The 18,071-nt window shown below is 44.5% G+C and overlaps 1 protein-coding gene across 1 annotated transcript in view; it reads left to right on the top strand.

Annotated features, from left to right (window-relative positions):
- Positions 1–1,147: 1,147 nt before the first annotated feature.
- Positions 1,148–18,071, top strand: part of LOC311118153 (von Willebrand factor D and EGF domain-containing protein-like) — a gene marked incomplete at both ends in the record, with an annotated part of 26,130 nt that continues 9,206 nt past the window's right edge. The window contains 18 exon segments of the mRNA XM_084157598.1: positions 1,148–1,223; positions 6,025–6,215; positions 7,146–7,377; positions 7,982–8,047; positions 8,732–8,964; positions 9,420–9,509; positions 9,698–9,860; positions 10,086–10,303; positions 10,709–10,782; positions 10,927–11,200; positions 11,547–11,749; positions 13,544–14,412; positions 14,603–14,739; positions 14,892–15,056; positions 15,413–15,517; positions 16,374–16,488; positions 17,053–17,315; positions 17,634–17,853. Coding sequence (XP_084013724.1) covers positions 1,148–1,223; positions 6,025–6,215; positions 7,146–7,377; positions 7,982–8,047; positions 8,732–8,964; positions 9,420–9,509; positions 9,698–9,860; positions 10,086–10,303; positions 10,709–10,782; positions 10,927–11,200; positions 11,547–11,749; positions 13,544–14,412; positions 14,603–14,739; positions 14,892–15,056; positions 15,413–15,517; positions 16,374–16,488; positions 17,053–17,315; positions 17,634–17,853 — 3,694 coding nt within the window.

Below are 18,071 nucleotides of genomic sequence, written 5' to 3'. Positions count from 1 at the left end.
TCTGGCCTATCCAAAATCCCAGTCTTTGGCCGAGTCATTTTCCTGAAAGATACAGTATGACCATCTGGTTTAGTGGATTGGAGTAGTGACTAAACATCCCATGACTGCATAGTGGATGGACATCATTATCGCCTAGATCGTTGGATATTTAGAGAGAAAACAACACATTTTTTGGATGTCTAGGGAAAAAAGGTTTTCCTAGGCTGTACACCTCTTTGCCTGTGGTAAATTCAGTTTAACCGTACTGTTCTGGTCCTACGTGGGCCTATGGAATGTGTCTAATTATAGTATACTGCAGAATAATTATAAGGCAAATTACCTGCCAAGCTCGGTCAAATTGGTCAGGTGTTAACATTTCAATCAACTAATGATATTGTCATAAATTTGCAGTGCTATAATTAATTTCCGTTGTTTTTGTTTATTATGCATTTGTAAAGATGATAGTATACAACAGAATGTCATCCACTCAGCAGCACCAACGGTGACAAAATTATGTGTTTTGGGTAGAGTTCACAGACAGTTTGTTGAGTGGTAATTACAGTCCAGAGGAAAAATCAATCATGACTAATAACATTGTACCAAGAACAAATATTGTAATAACAGTCCATTATTTTCAACAACAAGAAAAGCATAAAAATTCTACTTTTATTTCATAATTGATTTAGGCCTACCATTTTTACATTTGCTCACAATGGAAAGCTGCATCCGTTCTCAGTGAATGAATGACTACAATCATGATGACGACTCGACCACTTTCCTGTTGATACAGCTGAATAGTCCCCAATACTCTTATCACTTGTCCTTGTCCAAACAGTCGCGGCTGTAGATTCGGTCGAGATAAGGTTAGTGGACGCTCCTCCTAATATGATGCTGCTATTGCTCGTGGAGTTTGTGGTCACGCGCCGCAGTCCGGTGTGCTGGGGAAGTGCTTTTATCAGCTCTTGCGAACCTCCTAGAAACGGACTTTCTTTGACTCTCGCCTGTGTCTTTGATTTTAGCTTATTTCAGCCTATCCCTACTCTTTTTTTAGGCTAATGGAAAACCGAAGGCAGCTGAACTGAGCATACCTTTTGAGGAGCCAAGGACCTTTGTAAAACCGTGGTCTGTCAGTGGTCATTTTGGAAGGCTTCACATTGGCTCGTGAACGATGAAACTTCAAATAGTTTTGGAACTTTTTCATTTCCTTATCATTTTACTCCCAAATACAATGTTTTCTCAAACAGGTAAGTGATATGCTAATGTTATTAACTGATCATGCTAAATTGGGACTAAATTGTATGTAGACCGTAAAATGAAGTGCGAAAATTACCTGTAGCCTACCAATGGGTTTCAAGCTTCTTTTTTCAAAGGACATGATTTTTGATGAACATTGTGAACACATTAGGCCTACTATTATGAACGGGGGGATAAATGTCCCATAGCTATGGAAGAAAAGGTCACAATACAGTTTTGAATGCTGAAAATATATAATTTATTAGAGCCAGATAAACATTTTCAAAAGTCTCAGATGATTTTGAACCTGCTCTCTCCATTCGTTAGTCCTGTCCATCTGGTAAGAATGGTTTAGATCTGTGGCTAGTGTACTGATAGTAAAGTTCATCAATCAAGGTGCTGTCATCCAAGGGCACATACCTACTACGACTCTCATTGCTATGGCAGTCTGTTGACCTGTCATTGGAGGCAGCAGGGGCCAAGCCTGTCTCTGTGTCTTCTCCAACTACAAAAGCCTTTGACCCCTGTGGCCAAGGTGGGAAGAGACACGTGTCCATGAGGGCCGCCCACTCTGACAGGGATATGGTGCTGAAGGGTATCTCAGGACATTGACTGTGAGAGTTCCCGTCTTGGTTGAAGAGAGACGGACTGACCAGGTGCTGCTGAGAGTGGACGATGATAGGGTAGTTCTGAAAGCTCCTGTCGTCACCTGCAACGGCTTGTCCGACTGTCGTCACTGTGTCATAGTTAGTTGGGCTATGACTTTTCACTTGGCTGCGAATGCTCTGACTCATGCTCATCTCATGTTGGCCTTTCAGTCCCACAGCTCTCACTTTTGGGGTTTTCTCTCCATCTTGCTCTCTATTCATCTTGTCTTCGTCTTTCTTTTCCCTCATGCTGTTCTGCTCTTCATGAAACATTAGCATATATTTCTGCTTCTGACACAAGTCTCTGTCAGAGGTACCCATATCTTCTGTTTGGGCCTCAATTGCCTGACTTGGAAGATTCACCATATCAGTAGCATCCCATCTCTTATACATATCGTTTGTGTTCCCAAACCTCTGATAGTTTATATAAGGGGTGTCGTCAATTTTGTTTCCAGTCTTGCCCATCACCTCCATCAATCTCCTATATTTCTGAGTGAAACTGTTGGGGTCTCTTTTTGACCTCGACCTAACAGCTCGTCGCCTCTTCTCCTTCTCTCCTTCCATCACCATAGAGGGGATGCTGGGATCAACCACTGACACGGGAGGTATAGCAACACCCACAATGGTTGGAGCACAGTGGTATGGTTGGGGATATGGCTGTGAGTACCAGGTGGGCCAGGCTGGTCCAATAGGCATCATCGGAAGGGGCTGAGGGTGTGGAGTGTAGACATAATCAATCAATTGTGTAGATGGCCGGATGATACCTCCAGAGGTGTAGGCCTCTGTGGAAATGTTTGCAAGAACAGCAGAATCTAGGCCCATATTTGAAGGGTGTCCTGTATATTGAAGACAATCAAATTAGTTTGCTATTAAATATTTGAGAAATCATGACCATCTAGGTTATCTATTTTTGTTAGGCTTGCAATTAATAGTAATCATATTTGATGCTAGTACGATCTAAGTACACTTTCTTTGTGAAGCATTTTCTGATTATTTCATAATCTTTTGTATTGTGGTTCTGCTACTATTCTAGACTGAACAAAAAGACGTTCAAACAACATACACTTACCATGATCTTGTTGTAATAATTGTTTTTGGTAATTGTACTGAAAGTTCATTTTCATCCTCTGCTCTTATGCCAGGCACATTGTAAAGGACAAACCTACATAAAATCAAGAGCATCAGTAGCACATTTTAGAATGTTTTTAGAATGTTGCTCCACCATTACCTGACTGTGATGTCAGAACTGTTACTGAGGTGAACACAGCTGATGTTTCTGTGGCAACTACCAAACATTCCTGCTCCGAGCTGGAACTGTCATTGGATAAATTAGATTACAACATAGATGTAGGGGAAGTAGAAGACAATCACATACAAAGTGGAGCTCCTCACTGTGCATAGTGGATTTGACAATTCCCTGTAAATCACATCACATTAAATGAGTGAAACACGACTGTCCGTGACATGCATAGAGTACAGTGACAGTCAATGTAGAAGACATAGAAGTGAAGCACCTTTAACATCTTTTGTAGTATACCCTGTGCATCAATATAGTTTACGAAAAGATACACAAAACACGTGCAAACAAAAAAATAGCCATTCATTTATTCCAGATCTCCATTAGTTTTTTCCAGGCACTCATGGTGCCCTTCAGGATGGGTACTGTGGGACTACTCAGGTAGTTCTCCAGAGTGTACTGCTCCCTGTTGATGAACACGTTGTGGTCCCAGCCCTGTTTGGTAACCCGGGACACCCTTTCTCTCTGCTGCTGGGTCTTCCTCTTCATGTCCTCCCTCTCCTCCCTCTGCCACAGAGAGTTGGGCACCGAGGCCTGCCACGGGTTGGGGAAGTAGAGGGAATCAGGGGGGGGTAACCTCCCATGCTGCCCAGGAGGGGTTGGGTGATGGTACGTGTTGGGTAATGAGGGAAACTGATGGCGAAAACCACGGTACCTTCTCCTTAGGTGAGGGTTGGGGGCTTTGAACAGGGTGTGGTTGTGGGTAGTGGGTGGTGCGAAGGGTTGAGAGTGTGTGGGGTCTCTATGGATTGTTCCCCCTAATGAAGTTGGTTGCCTACTCTGACAGGATGGGGAGACAAACTTGGTTGTGGAGCTAGCAGACTTCTGTGAAAGGTTGTCAAGTGTTATTGGGTTGTCAAAGACCGTTGGTTTTGCAGACGAAGGATGTTCAGCTTGGGATGCCCCAATAGTATCTACATCATCTCGTATTCTTTTTTCCACCACTGAGGAGTTACAGTTTGCTACGGTAACATGAATTGTCTCAAAGTCTAGCAGGTCCTGGTCCATCAAAATGACTTTTTCTTCTGTCATTTGTTCATTGGGAATGGACTGGTTGGACTGATTGGAAGTCTGAGCTTTGACCCCGAGTTTGTGGAAGACCTGAACAGACTGCATCATCTGATGACCCAGACGGCTCCTTGGAGGTTGGGGTGGTCGGGGAGCCTTTGGGGTAGGCCCCGCCTCTAACTTAGCCCCCTTAACACTACCTTTCTGCTTCCTGGAAGATGAAATGTCTGAACCTGTTCTGTCCCCACCTCCATCTGCAGCATCTCTCCTTGCACATTGAACCACCTCCTTCACAGCACACTTCACAGGACTAGGATTACTCTCCTCTACACTTTCACCATCCCTCTTTTCACCTTCTATCTTTTCACTGTTCATGCCATCACTACTGTCACCAACCTCTCCAAAGATGGCCATCTTCTTTGTTGTCTCCCCTCTTCCCTGCTCTGCTTCCTCCTGTTTATTTTTTGTAGCTTCTGTCGCAGGGCTTCCTTTAGCCTCCTCCAATGGAACAGCTGGATTGCCAGTGTTCAGTGTTGTGTCAATAGGTGCCATGGTAATGTTGGTTGCAGGTGCTGGTGCAGCCACATAGATGTACCCTGGTGGGGGGCATACTGCCCAGATTTGTGGCACTGGTGGTGGCTGAGGGGGCTGACCTTTGGTAGACAACAATGTGCCATAGATAGCATGTTGATGGGTTTGAGGATGAGAAGGAATGGGTTGATGGTGATGATGAAGATGGTGATGTGGGAGATTGGGATGATTAGGAGGCTGCTGGAAATGGGCTGTTACAACCGGAGGGTTTGTGCTGTGATCTATGACCAGAGTTATCTGTCCTGCCAGCAAGCTGTTTCCTGAAAGGAAACCAAATTATCATTTTTTTATTCACAAAATATTTTTTACAGTTTATTATGAATGAATGCATTTGTAAAGTCATTATGCCTTTGCCTTGTTAATTTCTGTCATCCAAAATGATAATTTCATGCCAACTTTAGAATAAAGCATAGACAGTTAGAGAGTTTAAAAGCTAACAGCCAGTTTTGAGAGCTCTGAATTGTAATTGAACAGAAAATACTTACCTTGTGTTGAGTCAGGTGTGAAGGCGTTACTCTGGAAAGGGTCCTCCATAGTTATAAACAGTTATCTTTGTTATTTTAGATATTTTAACATAATATTTTTTGAAATACTTTGTTATTTTGTCAAGTAATTGTTTGATTGATGCACCTAGAATATCAGTGTCACTCTATGATGTCACCATTTTTTACTTGGTTCTGACTAGAGGGAGTACAGCTACGATCAGAAGTGACTTTTTCGTAGCAGGTTAGTATAATTTATGCAGCAGGTTAGGATAATTAACGTAGCAGGTTAGGAGACTTAGGTTAAGGTTAGGAAAAGGGTTAGGGTTAGGGTTAGCTAAAATGGTCTCCTAACCTGCTACGAAATGTAACGTCTGTTTGTAGCTGTACTCCCTCTAGTCACAACTCCTAGACTTTCCATCTCCAGAAAATCATTGTTTTGTTAAGAGTTTCATTTCTCCAAATAACTGTCGTTTTTTTTTGCACAAAAGTACAAACAAGATCACCAAGATCAACATATTTCCAACATTCATTTGTCTCATAATCCCATAACTCCTATTTTACAGTTGTTATGATTAGGCTAGGCCTAGTTATTACATGGTTGCAACATAGTATTGACATAGTGTTTCATTTCTAACTCAGTTGATTGTGTGTGTGTTGAGGGGGTAACTTGGCATCGGTAACTTGTGTGCATATGCGTGCGCGTGTACATGCTTTGAGTGAAAACACAGCAACACCTTATTCACTCATGTTCATGCTATATTTGGCTGCTTGTGTCTATCCTCAGTGCTGCCCCCAGAATGTGCTCCGGGGGGTCACTCTCTGCTCCAGAACCCATACCGTAGCACCAGTTTCAGCTCCCGCAGCCTACAGCAGTCAGCCCTCCAGAACTTCATCTGTGACCATTCCCTCATACCAGGCTGGTACCAGTTCCAGATCTTTGACAAGCCCGCCAGCATGCCCACACAATGTGTGGAGGTAAATACAGATAATACGTTTTATTTTATAGTATTTTTTCTCTCTAGGTCTCAAAGCATGTTACAATGTATGGAGGTCACCCCATCCCCCAATGTGTCGCAAACACCCATATTGTTTCTCGACTGTATCTAGCTTGCTAATAATCACCGAAATGAAAGCTAGACAGTCAGGGAGCATTGGAGAAAAAAAAAGATGGCTAGAGGACTATTCTTTTTACATATTTTGACGGCGAGGAAATATATATTTTTTAAATTGTGCCGCCCTCCGAACCTCGTTGAAGACCAATTGTGGCCCCCGGGGAAAAAGGAGTTTGACACACCTGGTTTAGGTGGTCTTTCATAGCAAATGCCATGCCTCAGTCAGAACAGTACAGAAGAGCATTGTCCCAATTATATGCTAGTTCTTCTTGCACTAGAGTACTTTTCAGTGAGTAGCCCAGTCATTGCAGTGGTAACATGAGTGCTAGTCTTGGCCTTTGAAGTGAACATAGGCTCTTTGTTCCAAGGAGACTGGGATGGTATCAGCATTAAGCAAAGGACCAAAGAGAGCGAGAGACAGGAGAGAGACAGGAGAGAGACGAGAGAGACAGGAGAGAGACAGGAAACATTTTCAGTTCCTCATTTTCCCTGGGCTGCCTGCTGTGCTGCAGACTGAAGGATCCATCAGAGGTGTCAGCTTCCTCTTCTTCCCAGGGCATTGTCATGTGTCATATTGCAGTTGTTGCCTGCAAAGTGTCGCCCTACCAATCATTACCCATGTAGTTGTATTATTACCACCCAGTATAAACTAGCCTGGTCCCAGACATGTTTGTGCTGTCTTACTTATTGTCACAATGAGTGACAAGGAGTTTGCGAAACAGCGCAAACAGATCTGGAACCAGGCTCAAGTAGTCTTTTTCTGTTCTCCATTGTCTTCATCTGTGTCCACCAGGTGAACCACTGTGGGACCCAGGCCCCAGTGTGGCTGTCTCTGGGGGAGGGCGAGAGCCTCCCGCGGCCCCTGGAGGTGACGCAACTGACGGCCTGTGCCACCTGGCAGTTCTTCCTCAGCAGTAGTAAGGACTGCTGCCTGTTCCGCATCCCTGTCACCGTGCGCAACTGTGGAGACTTCTACGTCTACCTGCTCCAGCCCACCCAGGGTTGCATGGGCTACTGCGCACAGGGTACAGCAGCTGTTTACGATAGTCTGTTTAGGTGGAGGCAATGAGGAGCTCTATACGCTATGAAAGTGAGGCTGCATTTTCCAGGAAGTAGCCTTGAAGTCATTTTTTTTTATTTTGTAGGCTTTTTGAAGGGTCTTCAATGGGCAGAAACGTAGCGCAATGGTCTTCAGCGCCAAAATGTCTTTAAAGGCATCTATCTGGCAGAAGTCAATTCATCCAAAAACACAAATATAATTGTATAAATGACGGTGTTTTCATGAATTTGATGGTGTAATCGTCAAGCCCATTCAAAAGATTAGGGCTGACCCTAATACTGCATCACTGTAAACATGACAGTGCTGTAGGTTTCTTTAAAAGTGTTTGCTAAATGCTGTACATGCTCCTAGAATAGAATATATCTAATTTAATTATTTAAGAGGGAATTCTTATAGTGGTAATAGCGGATGTAAAGGTGACATGATACAACTGTCAAAAACACTAGAGAATTAGCACTAACTGCATGTAACTCATTCAACTGTTATTTATGTGCTAGTGATTCAGACCTCTGTAGTGTTAACTGTTACGACCACCATTGTTAATTGTCCTGCTATCATTCACCATGCAGAGATGTCAGACTCTGCGGCGGTGGTGTGTGGTCCTGACGAGGTGGAGGTTGATGGAACGTGTAAAGGTGAGTGAGCTCTATAGGAGGCCCTTGTTAAAGTCAGACACCACAACAAGCCACGTCAGAATTGCCAGGCGGTGTGGAATGCAGCAACTTAATGAGCTAAGCATGTGTGTCCTGCCGCCCGCGTCACTCGCCCCATCTCCATGACGACATCTCTCACTGAGGTCATGAATTATCCCTCCTCTGGTTTTATGGCGAAGGAGGAGGGGGGCTGGGGACATAGGTGGATGGTTTAATTAACTTTAATTCACACAAGAGAAGTTATCAAGTTGGAAGGGATACTATAAATAGGAGAAGGTACCTACTGTTTCGGTTTGTTATGGCTGGCCCCTTTCCCTGATTAGGGTTACAGAAATGTTGGAACCCTCTGTTGGGCTGTGGCTGATGACTGGTTCCTTGCCTGATATATTGATTTTGATTACTTGGTGCGTCACAAGACAAAAACATTCAGCCAAGCTTGTATTATACACAACCATCTCATATCACCCAAATACTGTATAAATGATGACCTGCTATATCTATGTAAATACCAGGGACATGTTCAGTAGGAAGAAAACTGAGTGCAACAGGTAGGAACTTCCCATTTTGTCCAACAAGACATTAAGTCTAATTTTGTCAAATAAAACATGTTGCTAAACATTTTGTTACGGTTTACCCTACTGAACACGACTCCATTATCCCTTCCAGCTAAACAGCCTCCTTCCCCAGCGGTGCCTGTGATAGTAGCAGAGCTCTCTGGGAGCATCGTCTACCTGAAGTGCAGCTTCGAAGGCCACAGCCTGAACAGCTCCCTAGGCTATGTGGTGGCCTGGTCTCGCCTCTCCCCCCAAGGCACCAAAGAAGAACTGAAACAGGAGACTACTGTCCAAACCTTTGCCTTCATCGAGCTGGACGGGATCAACCTCCGACTGGGGGACAAGGTGGGTAGAAGTTACCCCTAACCACTGACGCAGGGTCAGATATCTTTCCTCTCTCTAATGGTTAAGGTTAAGATCGAGGGTAGTGCAATTTGATTCAAGACTTGCGGTTATGGGTAGCTTCTACCTCACTTGTAAAACAGTCAAACGCAAAAACAATGCTAGCTTCCGAGCTCTCTCACAAAACTGAAGTGAATTTGTTTTACAAGTGAGGATATAGAGCGATAGAGCTGGCCGTGTATAAAACCTAGATTGCCACCGGCCATCTTTAAACTTTCAAAGTTAAACAGTATATTGTCTTGTCATCCTTTTATGAAACTCTAGTCAGACATGTTGTTTTGTTTTACTGTGGTATCATGTCTATCACCTGGCTTCAACTATAAAGGCTTTTATACATCCTGAACTGTAGCCTCTCTCTTCCTCTTGAACGGCTGTGGCTGTCCTTCCCTCTCTGTCAGATTTACTGCAGTTGCTCCAGTTTCTTTCTGGACTCGCCGGACATCCAGGGAACCCCAGTGGAGAGCAAAGAGTTCTTCGCCGGGATCAGGGTAAATCAAAGAGATAGAGAACACTATTTGGTGTAAGGATTTGGTGTTTGAGTGTGTGTAAAGTGTGTAAGGTGTGTGTGCATGCGTGCCTGTCTGTCTGTCTCTCTCTGGGTCTGGGTTTGTGTGTCTCCTTTTGTTTTAAGTAGTCACTGGTTAGTCAGAATGTCTCTTGTGACTTGTCTCTGCAGTTGAGACCAGAGGTGACTACTGTGTCTGAGGATGGGAAGGACTATGAGTTGACTGTGGAGAGTACCATCCCTGTCCCCTGCCCTGGCGATGCCTCCTCATCCTCCTCGTCCTCCTCCACAGAGCAGTGTACTCTCTCCTTACACCTGAGTACAAGCAATCAAGGTAAAGGCTTCGTAAGTAATCCTGCATACTCACAGTATCACCTCAGTAAAGTTAGATTCTTCACAATTTAGTATTTTTAATAACAGATTTTGGCAATACGTTTGATTTCCATAGTGTCTTGATTCTCCAGTGACAACGCATTCTGACATGTCGGTATCCCTACAAAATAGACAAAAACAAAGCCAACGACAATAACCATTAAATTATATATTTGTTCCTCCATAGGAGAGGATCTGCTGGGTCCAGATGTGGTGTTGTCCTCGTGCCAGGTGGATCTCTCCCAGAGCCTGGGGTGTCGTAACGGGGTGTGTAGCCAGGCCCTGGTTCACCTCAGCGCTGTCACAGACTTCCTCAGGGACGGAGACAGGACGACACAGATCTCTGTCAAACCCATCGTCACATCCAACTTCCTCTGGAGCGGCTACACACCACAGAGTGTCCAGGTACTGTAACTGGAAGAAAATAAAACTTGTGATGGGTTGGGAGGAGAGTGGCGGTTGTTATTAGCCTGGTCCCAGATCTGTTTGTGCTATCTTGCCAACTCCTATGGTCATTGTCACACTGTTTGGCATAAGACATTGCAAGACAGCATAAACAGATCTGGGACAAATCTAGGTTGTTAACGGATCTGGGACCAGTCTAGGTTGTTACACTTAACTCACTCAATGGAGAATATGCTATGATGCTGTATATACTGTATAGTGTACAATTGCCCATACACAATCTGTAAGTTGCCAACACAATCATATAAGCATGTACTGTATACACTTTATTTTCTCATCTAGATAGCTGAATGTGAAAATGAAATAAATTATATTTGATATGTGATATCTGCTCTGTGTTTTCAGATCACAGTGAAGGATGTTCCCTCTGCATACTGCTACTCTTTCACCGATCCTCACATCATCACGTTTGATGGCAGGTACTTCAATCACTCCTTTTTAGTCAGCATAAATGATAGATGCAGTCATGGCAATATTAGTCTGCAAATATGATAACAATCACAAGAATACACATTACAGTAACTGATACTGTACTGTAATGTATTTAATGCATTTCCTTCCAGGCAGTATGACAACTACCAGATTGGGACGTTTGTGCTGTACAAGAGCACGCAGCAGCCGTTCGAGGTCCATGTGCGCCAGTGGGAGTGCGGGAGCTTGGTCCACGGCGCCTCGTGCATGTGCGGGTTCGTCGCGAGGGACGGCGGTGACGTCATAGCCTTCGACATGTGCAACGGCGAGCTGGGGGACACCAGGCCGCACCTGTCAGTGAAGAACAGGGACGTGGGCAAGAGCGGCATCCGCATCACTGAGTCTTACCAAGGACGCAAAGTCACAGTGAGTGAATGAATAAGTAAATAAAATGTAACATAAAAATTAAAAATTAAAAAAGGTTGTCCTCTGATGAGTTGGTGGTGCCAGGAAAAAGAAAAGGTCACTGAGTGGAAGCCCACGCCCACAGGAAGTAGTCATTAGCCAATAGGGTGTTGAGAAAGGCAGTGTAAACTTACAGTGCAAAGTCGGTATTCAATTGTTTATGCTAATTATGATATGATACAGACTGTGATGATATAGCGAAGCACTGGAAAGCAGAAAATAATTGAGTCTCAATAGAATAGAGTAAAATCAAATGAAATACAACAGAATACAATAGGATCTAATCCCCTTTCTGTCTGTGCTGTAGATGACCTTCTCGTCTGGGGCATTTGTGTGTGCCGATGTGTCTGACTGGGGCATGAGTCTGACCCTGAGGGCCCCCAGCTCAGACTGGGGCCACACCGAGGGCCTGTGTGGGACGTATGATGGACAGACGCACAATGACCTCCACACAGCAGGGGGCGCAGCGCTGGACAATGAAGACGTAGCAGCCTTCATCTCTGAATGGAGGTTAGTCTGATGCCAAATCTCAAATCAACCTCTAGTCCCTAACTTTATGGAGTTTGCAGATTCTAACCAGCCTACCAATGATTGCACTGCAGCATTCATTGTAATTCCTATGCCTATACAGTTTCTTTAGATCTGCAAAGCAGGAGCAGGCTTTTGGATATGAATCATTTTGAACATTTACAGTATCAGTCAAAAGTTTGGACACACCTACTCCTTCAACGGTTTTTCTTTATTTTCACTATTTTTTATATTGTAGAACAATAGTGAAGACATCAAAACTATGAATAACACATATGGAATCATGTAGTAACCAAAAAAGTGTTAAACAGATCAAAATGTATGTTATATTTGAGATTCTTCAAATAGCCACCCTTTGCCTTGATGACAGTTTTGCACACTCTTGGCATTCTCTCAACCAGCTTCATGAGGTAGTCACCTGGAATGCATTTCAATTAACAGGTGTGCCTTCTTAAAAGTTAATTTGTGGAATTTATTTCCTTCTTAATGCATTTGAGCCAATCAGTTGTGTTGTGACAAGGTAGGTGGGGTATACAGAAGATAGCCCTATTTGGTAAAAAATCAAGTCCATATTATATTATTAGCAAAGAGAAATGACAGTCCGTCATTACTTTAAGACATGAAGGTCAGTCAATACGGAACATTTCAAGAACTTTTAACATTTCTTCAAGTGCAGTCACAAAAACCATCAAGCGCTATGATGAAACTGGCTCTCATGAGGGCCACCACAGGAATGGAAGACCCACAGTTTCCTCTGCTGCAGAGGATAAGTTCATTAGAGTTACCAGCCTCAGAAATTGCAGCCCAAATAAATGCTTCACAGACACATCTCAACATCAACTGTTCAGAGGGGACTGTGTGAATCAGGCCTTCATGGTCGAATTGCTGCAAAGAAACCATTACTATAGGACACCAATAAGAAGAAGAGACCTGATTGGGCCAAGAAACATGAGCAATGGACATTAGACCGGTGGAAATCTGAGTCCAAATTTGAGATTTTTGGTTCCAACTGCCGTGTCTTTGTGAGATCTCCACATGTGTATTTCCCACCGTAAAGCATGGAGGAGGAGGTGTTATGGTGTGGGGGTGCTTTGTTGGTGACACTGTCTGTGATTTATTTAGAATTCAACACTTAACCAGCATGGCTACCACAGCATTCTGCAGCGATACACCATCCCATCTGGTTTGGGCTTAGTGGGACTATCATTTGTTTTTCAACAGGAAAATGACCCAACACACCTCCAGGCTGTGTAAGGGCTATTTTACCAAGAAGGAGAGTGATGGAGTGCTGCATCAGATGACCTGGCCTCCACAATCCCCCGACCTCAACCCAATTGAGATGGTTTGGGATGAGTCGGACGGAAGAGTGAAGGAAAAGCAGCCAACAAGTGCTCAGCATATGTGGGAACTAATTCAAGAGTGTTGGAAAAGCATTCCAGGTGAAGCTGGTTGAGAGAATGCCAAGAGTGTGCAAAGCTGTCATCAAGGCAAATGGTGGCTATTTGAAGAATCTCAAATCTCAAATATATTTTGATTTGTTTAACACTTTTTTGGTTACTACATGATTCCATATGTGTTATTTCATTATGTGTACATTCATTTGATGTCTTAGATATTATTCTACAATGTAGAAAATAGTACAAATGAAGAAAAACACTTGAATAAGTAGGTGTGTCCAAACTTTTGACTGGTACTGTACATGAGCTCTTTCAGCTGTGGTTGTGATGTATTTCCATAGAAATCCTAACTGATGAGTTTGTATTTATCTTCTGGCAGACTCCCTCCTGGTAGCAGCTTGTTTGACACCGTTCCGTCCTATCAGAGCGCCCCAAACCCTCACAGGTACTGTAACTGTGAAGAAGAGTCCCGCCCCAAATCCCCGCGAACCAGGTCTCAGCCAATCCCTGGCTCCGACTCCTCCTGTTCTCACCACGGCAACGTGAGACTCCACAGTATAATCCCTACTCTAGATGTCACTGCCGAATACATCAACTCAGTAGAGCTGTTCAAAGGCCACCACGACTACCCCTCAGGGAACTCCAACCAGCACGGCCAGGCCGAGGACACCGCCTCCCAGCCTGGAGAGAGAGGCTCTACCCTAACAGGCTCCAGCCATGGAGCCAACAACCAGAGAAGCCGTGGAAGACGCCAGTCCTACCAGTTCCTCCCCAACACGCCCTACCAGAGCTTGAGCCAGTCCGACCTGGAGGGCTTCACCTACTTCTTCCCAGAGGACCACGAGCTGGCGGCTCAGCCCGAGTCCTCCCCTACCCCCACCTGGCCCACCCCGTCTGGGCTAACACAGCTCCAAGCCAGGGTGCAGTGCCAGCGGGTGGTGGCTAACTCCAGTGTGGCCCTGGGCTGCGGCCGGCTCTTAGGCCCGGCCATAGTGAGCCAGGCGGTGGCTATGTGCGTCAGCGACCTCCAGCTAAAGGACGACCAGGCCTGGGTGGGCGCCACTCTGCCTCTGCTTGAGAACGAGTGTGAGAGGAGGCTAGTGGAGGAGAGGGGGAGAGAGGGAGAGCACCAGGACATGTTGTCCTTCCTCAAGTGTCCAAATCTATGTAATGGAAATGGGCAGTGCTCCGAGTGGGGGTGTTTGTGCTTCCCCGGATTCGGCTCCTACGACTGCAGCGTTATCTCTGGTAAGAAGAGGGCAGGATTGGATCAGTAACACACATCTATAAGTCAATCATACATATTGTAAGTCAACACTAAGCCAGGGTTTGGCTTGTAGTTAATCAAAATGAAAGACATATCACAGTAATTAGCTAATCCTAGTAAAGCGATTTAAAAACCTGCTGACATTTTTTTCTGTCGTCTGGGATGGTGAAGACCAGACTCCAGAGATCACAGAGCTGGAGAACGAGGGACTGTGTGATGTCAGACAGAGTGACTGCTCCACTGTACAGGTCTTTGGACAAGGCTTCAAAGACTCCTATGAACTCAAGTGTGAATTTTTGAAGGAAAAGGTACCATGCTACATCACACACATAAACACACACCGACACCGACACACACACACACACACACACACACACACACACACACACACACCTCCATACTATTATTTTCTGTAGCACAGTACTTCTGACCCCGCCTGTCTCTGTCTGCGTGTGTCCAGTTTGTGGATGGTGAGTGGACCCTGGACGAACCTCAGTTTTCCCTGGCTACCTTCCTGGATGTGTCAGGTCTGGAGTGTCAGCTCCCCCTGGGGTATAGACAACCCACTGCAGGCGTGGACCTGGATATGGCCACCGGCAGACCCCTCGCACGCTGGCAGATCAAAGTCAGTGGAACAACGCTATGCAGCACATCTCATTAATGTTGTTGTCATTTCTAACCAGGAACCAGTCTTAAGCTGTGACCCAAAAGGCCCCAACCCACCAATGGGTCCAGACTAATTTTTGGGAATGGGCCAATGACCCATAAAATACAGCTGGATAACAGAGCCCTAAACAATAGTACTATTTGTAGCAGGGCAGTGTTCTGGTCTAGTGTTGTGATATGGTTTGTTTGCACACCTACCAGATGTTTTCAAGATGGTGCAACCTGGACAAGATACCCTTACTTATAGTAGTAGCTTCTGTAAATATTTATTACCAGTAGTCACTGAGAAGTAAGTCATTAACATTGTCTTGGCAGGTGTCCAACGACGGCTACGGCTACAGCAATGCCAAGATCCTGACCCTGTTCGATGGAGCCTGTCAGATCTGCACTCTCAATGCTGACGTTCTCTGTACCTCGAGGGTGGGTTTCTCTTTGTTTTTTTCTCAGGGTTTTAATGGTATCACAACTTTTCTGGTAGCAAGATCAGAATGTGTTGTTTAATGATTAGAGTCTGATTTTAAATGATTCATTTTTTTCATGTCCTTGTTCCTTGTGTTTTCCAACTTGATTGAGAACATGTTCTCAGCCTGAGGATGCATGAATCAGCTTCTCGTAGTTTGTGTTATTTTTCAGCCACTTACATTCAACAGATACAGTACATTATGTTGTTGGACATTCAACAGATGTTCAGGCTAGCTCAAATTTCAGGCCCCTTTCCCACCAGGAAAAACCAGTACATGGGGCCTGGCCCCTCTTAAAACTAAATGTGAGTGTAGCACATGGGGAAGTGTGAAACTTACCCATCAGCCTGAAGCGTCTTAACATACGGCGCCACACAGAAAGCTAGCTATGTGGCGCAAGTGGGGACACTTCCCCATGTGCTACCTGAGCACCACTCCTCCTAGTTATGTGTGCCAACCAGTTTCTTCTGAAGAACTCAAACAGAACATTTATCACCCAAACAAAAAGTGGCCAATGCTCTGTTTGTCATTTAATGTATGCTGGAGGTCCATATAGAAGTGGTGTGGGTGAGATGATAGGTTGAAACTGGCGTGATTACCTCTCTGGCATCTCTTAACACAGGAAACAATTAGGTGTTTTAGTCCAATCAAGGTTCACTTGCGTGTGTGTATGCAGTAAGTCAATGCCAGCCCTGTTCTCTTGTTGGCCCGAAAAGTGTTCCTGGTTCCTATTTCAATGGCAAGATCAGATGTTTGATGTTTTCTAAAAGGCAAACATATATATGCCAATTGTGTTGCTGTGTATCGATCCCCAGGAGAAAACATGCAACATTGACAGTGTATGTTATGGAGAGGGAGACCGCAATCCCAGAAGCCCTTGCTTGATATGCCGACCAGACTCCTCCAAATACACATGGTCCATCGCTGAGAGTAAGTACAGCACCCTCTACTAATACTACAATATGTTCATTACTTTTAATATACAAAAGCATCTGTATACAAATTCATACCAAGCCAACTGAAATCGGAAAAAGGTATTTGCTGCCACCAACTACTGACGACAGCACATGGTCACAGAGAACACATATGGCTGCATGGTCTCTGGAATACGTTAACAGTACCGGTATGTCAACAGCTCAGAGTTGGTCATGCTGTAGGGAATAAGGTGTGATTAATTACAGAAACTTAAAGTACTTTGTGTACTGTAATTGTGGTTGATTCAATGTGTTCCAATGCCTTCTTTGTGCTGTGTTTTGATTTTAGTGTTCTTTGTTAATATAAAATTAGGCCAAATCACTCCAGATTAAACTGGTTTGAACGAGGAATGAAAACAGAAAATCTACATTTTACAAAGATCGATAAACATATCAATAAACAAGTTGAAATAAAGGAACATTATTGTACCTCAAATAAGGATAAGGCCTTTAATTATGAAATTATTAAAGTATTAGGTTATTATTATGTTATTACTAAATACTATTCTGCTCCTGACAGAGAACGAGCCTCCAGTGTTTCAGGCAGCCCAGGGGCGTCTGCAGACGTTCCAGGGGGAGAACTTTGTGTACCAGCTGCAGGCTCAGGACCCAGAGGGCTCTGCGGTGCTGTTCACTCTGGAGTCAGGCCCCAGTGACGCCTCCCTCTCCCCCGCTGGCCTGGTCATCTGGAAGGCTACTGACACTGCCACCTCCACCTCCACACAGACCTTTCGGTTCACCGTCACAGACGATTGTAATGCTGAGACGCATGCCTCTGTCCAGGTAGGGTTAGTCTCGCTTACCATGCCAACAGGCTGTTGAAACTGACGCTTAAAAGGTCTAAATATGGATTAATACCACAAGAGGGAGCTCTAGATGTGTAATTATCATTGATCGTCAAAGATCACATACTGTATGAGCCTAGCTGTACTAGCAGGACATTCAAAACCAAGACACAGTACCTTACCCATGCATCTTACCCATGTAACCAAGATATAGTAACTTACCCATGTACTGTAGCTTACCTCAGATACCAATATTCTCTCCACAGAATCGTCCATAAGCTCTACTAACATATCCTATTCCACTGTGTGTCCCCAGGTCTCTGTGTGGCCCTGTGGCTGTCTGAACAGAGCTTCCTGTGTTACAAACATCAACCTCCCCCCTGGCAGTGGGGAGTACCTATGTATCTGTCCCGCTGGCTTCAGAGGGGACAGGTGTGAGGAGGACATAGACGACTGTAAACCCAACCCCTGCCGTCTGGCCAAGTGTATAGACGGACCCAACTCTTTCTCCTGCATCTGTCCCCCCGGAATGACAGGTAATGTACATGACAGAAACAGAATTATAAACTGGGTGGTTTGAGCCCTGAAGGCTGATTGGCTGGTATATCAGACCGTATACCACGGGTATGACGAAAACTATATTTTTACTATTCTGATTATGTTGGTAACCAGTTCATAATAGCAAAAAGGCATCTCGGATGCTTTTCTGACTTTTTTATGGGTCTCAGACGCTTTATTACTTTTAATCATTCGG

Source organism: Coregonus lavaretus (assembly GCF_964263955.1).
Source record: "Coregonus lavaretus genome assembly, chromosome: 3".
Classification (NCBI taxonomy): domain Eukaryota; kingdom Metazoa; phylum Chordata; class Actinopteri; order Salmoniformes; family Salmonidae; genus Coregonus; species Coregonus lavaretus.
The sequence above is the reverse complement of the archived record's forward strand: the minus strand, read 5'-3'. Positions and strand labels throughout refer to the sequence as shown.